Source organism: Anarrhichthys ocellatus, unplaced genomic scaffold (genome assembly GCF_004355925.1).
Source record: "Anarrhichthys ocellatus isolate YVR2014 unplaced genomic scaffold, GSC_Weel_1.0 scaffold2348, whole genome shotgun sequence".
NCBI classification, from domain to species: domain Eukaryota; kingdom Metazoa; phylum Chordata; class Actinopteri; order Perciformes; family Anarhichadidae; genus Anarrhichthys; species Anarrhichthys ocellatus.
Window position 1 is genome coordinate 1 of NW_022282322.1, and position 4274 is coordinate 4274.

General features: G+C 41.2%; 2 protein-coding genes across 4 annotated transcripts in view; one reads left to right on the top strand and one right to left on the bottom strand.

Annotated features, from left to right (window-relative positions):
- Positions 1 to 607: 607 nt before the first annotated feature.
- Positions 608 to 3172, bottom strand: LOC116378288 (membrane-bound O-acyltransferase domain-containing protein 2-like). The gene is made up of 2 exons (XM_031840131.1): positions 2922 to 3172; positions 608 to 1106 (listed from the first exon to the last, which is right to left on the bottom strand). The coding sequence occupies exons 1-2, from the start codon at positions 3009 to 3011 to the stop codon at positions 957 to 959; spliced, it is 240 nt and encodes a 79-aa protein (XP_031695991.1). The 5' UTR covers positions 3012 to 3172; the 3' UTR covers positions 608 to 956.
- A 331-nt stretch (positions 3173 to 3503) lies between these two features.
- Positions 3504 to 4274, top strand: part of LOC116378289 (FGFR1 oncogene partner-like) — a 4288-nt gene continuing 3517 nt past the window's right edge. For all 3 annotated transcript variants that reach the window (XM_031840132.1, XM_031840133.1, XM_031840135.1), the window contains exon 1: positions 3504 to 3954. In XM_031840132.1, coding sequence (XP_031695992.1) covers positions 3871 to 3954 — 84 coding nt within the window. In that variant the 5' untranslated portion in view covers positions 3504 to 3870. The remainder of the gene's footprint in view (positions 3955 to 4274) is intronic.

Sequence of the window (4274 nt, forward strand, 5' to 3'; positions counted from 1 at the left end):
GGGAACCAATCAAACATCAGGGAACCAACCAAACGTCAGGGAACCAACCAAACATCAGGGAACCAATCAAACGTCAGGGAACCAATCAAACGTCAGGGAACCAATCAAACGTCAGGGAACCAACCAAACGTCAGGGAACCAATCAAACGTCAGGGAACCAACCAAACGTCAGGGAACCAACCAAACGTCAGGGAACCAACCAAACGTCAGGGAACCAATCAAACATCAGGGAACCAACCAAACATCAGGGAACCAATCAAACGTCAGGGAACCAATCAAACATCAGGGAACCAATCAAATGTCAGGAAACCTCCCGACAGTAAAACAAACATCTATCTTCATTAAACTAGTATTTAAGTATTTAACTATTTAACATCAGGTTCTGCAGTAAAAGTAGATATACCACAGTATACAAATACATTATTAAAGTAAGACTTCATTCAGAATGTTTATTGAGTAAATGTACAATAGTATGAGCATCAAAATACACTTAAAGTACCAAAGTAAGCAAATATTTATATATATATGTATATATATATATATATATATATATAAAAAGCGGTCAGATAAATGTAGTGCAGTAAAAGTACAATATTTACCTCTGAGAAGTAGTAGAAGTATAAAGTAGCAGATAATGGATATACAAGAATTACAAGTACCTTGAATTGTACTTAAATATAGTACTTGAGTAAATGTTCGTAGTTACATTCCACCTTTAACCAAATGTTCCTGATATACTTTTACTTAAAGTAACATTTTCAAAGCAGTACTTTTACTGAAGCACAGAGTATTTTTAAAGCGTGGCAGTAGTACTATTACTAAAGTAAAGTATCTGAATACTTTCTCCACCACTGCCCTGTACTCTACCTCATGAAATAATACCTCTAAAACTGTTCATGTAACAATAACTGTCTGATTGTGTCTGTATCTTTAAATCAAATATTTATTTTTCTGTCTCACCAGCCAAAGCAGAAGAGAGCGAAGTAGAGTCCCAGTAAAGTGGCCACCACGTGTCTGATGAAGGGACTGGTTTTACTGGGATGAAGGAAGAGACGAAACCAGAAGGCCGACAGCAAAGCACAGAGCTGACACACCACAAAGTTCACCTGCCAGATAGAGAGAAGGGTAGTATTATTATTATTATCCTCTGAGACCAGAGACACAGAGGAGGAAACAGTTTGTTCTTTGTTATTGTTGAGGACTGTGTGTTTGGCTAACAGCTAACAGCTAACCGCTAACAGAACCACACACCCTGCTGACACAGTGACTCCTGAGAGTTTGTGTATCAGCAGCGTAACATCTGATCCAGATGTAAAGTGAAACAGGCAACGCTTATTGGTGTGAATTAATAATGAACGTTGTGTAAACTGAGCGGTTAGAGTATTTCCTCCTGCGTCTGCTGTCTGAAGCAACACAGACGAGTTCAACAACAGACGAGTTCAACAACAGACGTGTTCAACAATAGACGAGTTCAACAATAGACGAGTTCAACAACAGACGAGTTCGACAGCCGACGACTTCAACAACCGACGACTTCAACAACAGACGACTTCAACAACAGACGACTTCAACAATAGACGAGTTCAACAATAGACGAGTTCAACAATAGACGAGTTCAACAACAGACGAGTTCAACGACAGACGACTTAAACGACAGATGACTTCAACAACCGACGGACAATAGACGAGTTCAGCGACAGACGAGTTCATCGACAGACGAGTTAAACGACAGATGACTTCAACAACCGACGGACAATAGACGAGTTCAGCGACAGACGAGTTCATCGACAGACGAGTTCAACAACCGACGGACAATAGACGAGTTCAACGACAGAGTCTGGATTATCAGAGTCTGGATCATCAGAGTCTGGATCATCAGAGTCTACTAATGTGTGAAGGTCTATCAGAAGTTCTGAGATCCTTTCTGAAGTAAAAGAACGATCACGTTGAATCGATCAGCAGATAAATAACCAATAACAAGTCATTTAATCTCAAAACGTGCTCTCCAGCCTCTGAAGTTAAGACGTTTCCTTCTTCTCTCAGTGAACTGAAACATGTTTCACTCTTTGACATGTTATGGATCAAACTGATCATCAGTTACAGCTCTGATATTAATGCATATTCATACTTTACAACAGAAACACCTTTTATGGAGCAGATACTTTATATTTGCAGTGTGGAGGAAGTATTCAGATACTTTCATGTAAAAGTACTCCATTTATAAAGTAGTGCAGTCCAGCTGGTCCCAACCTGAGGCGCCGGGCCCTCCAGAGGGTCACCAGACAGATGTGAGGGGTCGTCACTGATTCTATTGTTTAAGAATCTTTCATTGTAAACTTTATCCTATAAATGAAGTAAATGTATCATGTCTGGAAACCAGCTCCTAAAAATAGTCAAATATCTGATGAATGTAATTTTCTTCTAATTAAATATATTTCATGATTTATATTGATTGTTTGTGATGGTTTACACACAGCTGGTTTATATTACTGTGATTATATTAACTACATGTTAACATTATTAATATCATTATAATGATCATTGTTATTATAATTATTATTATTTGGGCCTATGAGCATCATGACCTCAGAGTCAACCAGCTGAACACTGATTTATCCTTCTGCTCTTCATCTTCATCTTCATCAGACACACCACCACCCAGCTGCCATCTCGTCTCACCGACGACACAATGTTTAAGGTTCCTTACTGTGTGTGTGTGTGTGTGTCTGTGTGTGTCTGTCTATCTGTCTGTGTGTGTGTTCGAGGCCTCCATCCATTTTATACCCGTCGTCGCTCTGATCCGCTCGGTTTCGCTCTCAGACTCGTTTTTTGTTGCCGTGCACGTCGCTTTTTTCTCGGTGTGTCAGAGACCCACCGGACCCACCGGAGATCCGCGGCTCGGCTGCTGTGGAGGATCTTACCTGGTCCAGCGGCAGGTTGGTGATCTCGCTGACCGGCTGCAGCAGGCTGGAGCCGGTGCAGGCCGTGGATGGGTTGTCTTCAGCGGCCATGGCTCCGTGTCTGCGGCCGGGTCTGCTGCTTCTGTGTCCGGCTGCAGCAGCTCAGAGGCGGCGGCGGAGGCTCCGTGATCCTCCGACGGTCCGTCTGTGTGTCTGTGTGTCCTGCTGCTGATGCTCCTTCCTCCTCTTCTTCCTGTTCCTCCTCCTCCTCAGTCTGTCTGCCCCCCCTCCTCCTCCTCCTCCCTCTGAGCCCCCCTCTTTCTTCTCCCCACACATCCATCTCTTCTGGTCCTTCCTCCTCTTCCTCCTCCTCTTCTTTTATTCTCCTCTCCTCTTCTCCTTCCTCCTCCTCTCTTTCTGTTCTTCTTGTCTAATAAACGTTTCTCTACAGGTTTCCTGAACATATATTTATGATGTTTCTATCTATAAAGTAGAGACATTCTTCCATCACACGTTTAAATAATTAGTGTAATAATTATGTACTCGAGATGTGGAAGACGATGGATAATATAAATAAATAGACAATGCATTCATAAACATACAGTCTCATTTTCTACAGAATTTGTGCCAAATTACATCGTTTTGTATTCTAAGAAAACGTATTGGTAATTATTTCAGATAGTTTAAATATTAATGTAAAACATGAGCTTCTTTTCCAGTAATATGTAATGTTATTGTAGTGACTCTAATAACAAAGATATATCATCATCCACATTATTGAGTTTATTGAATAATTTCTAAAGAACAAAAATCACACTTTCTATTTCTGTTCAGTTCCTCTCTCCGTCCAGCAGGAGGCGGTGTCTCGCTCTCTGACACGAAAATAAAAACAGTAGAAGAAGACACTTCCGGGTGGTTTGTTTTGGTTCTGTTGCCCAGTTAGCCGTTAGCAGTTAGCTTCCAGCTATCCATGTCGGCTACAGAGGACGACACCGAGCTGCGGGACCTCCTGATCCAGAACCTGGAGAACAACGGAGTCCTCAACAAGCTGAAGGTCCTGAACACTCAGTCAAAAGTACCGTTAACTAGCGATGCTAGGCCAGGCTAATGTTAGCTCAACGGGTTAGCATGGAGCTATATCCAGGCCCAGAGTTTTGATCATTTGAAGTTTTGGTCTTAAACATTGAAAAATACATCAATGTATTAAAATAAAAATAAGTGAATGAAAAGGTTTTTGTGTTGAACATAATTTTCATTCATTTCTGGAATTGTTTTGAATAAAATGTTTATTTTAATTTTTCACTTTCATATATATTTTGATATTTGAGGTCTTATATTTTCATCTGGCGTGGGGGGGGGGGGGGGGGGGGGGGG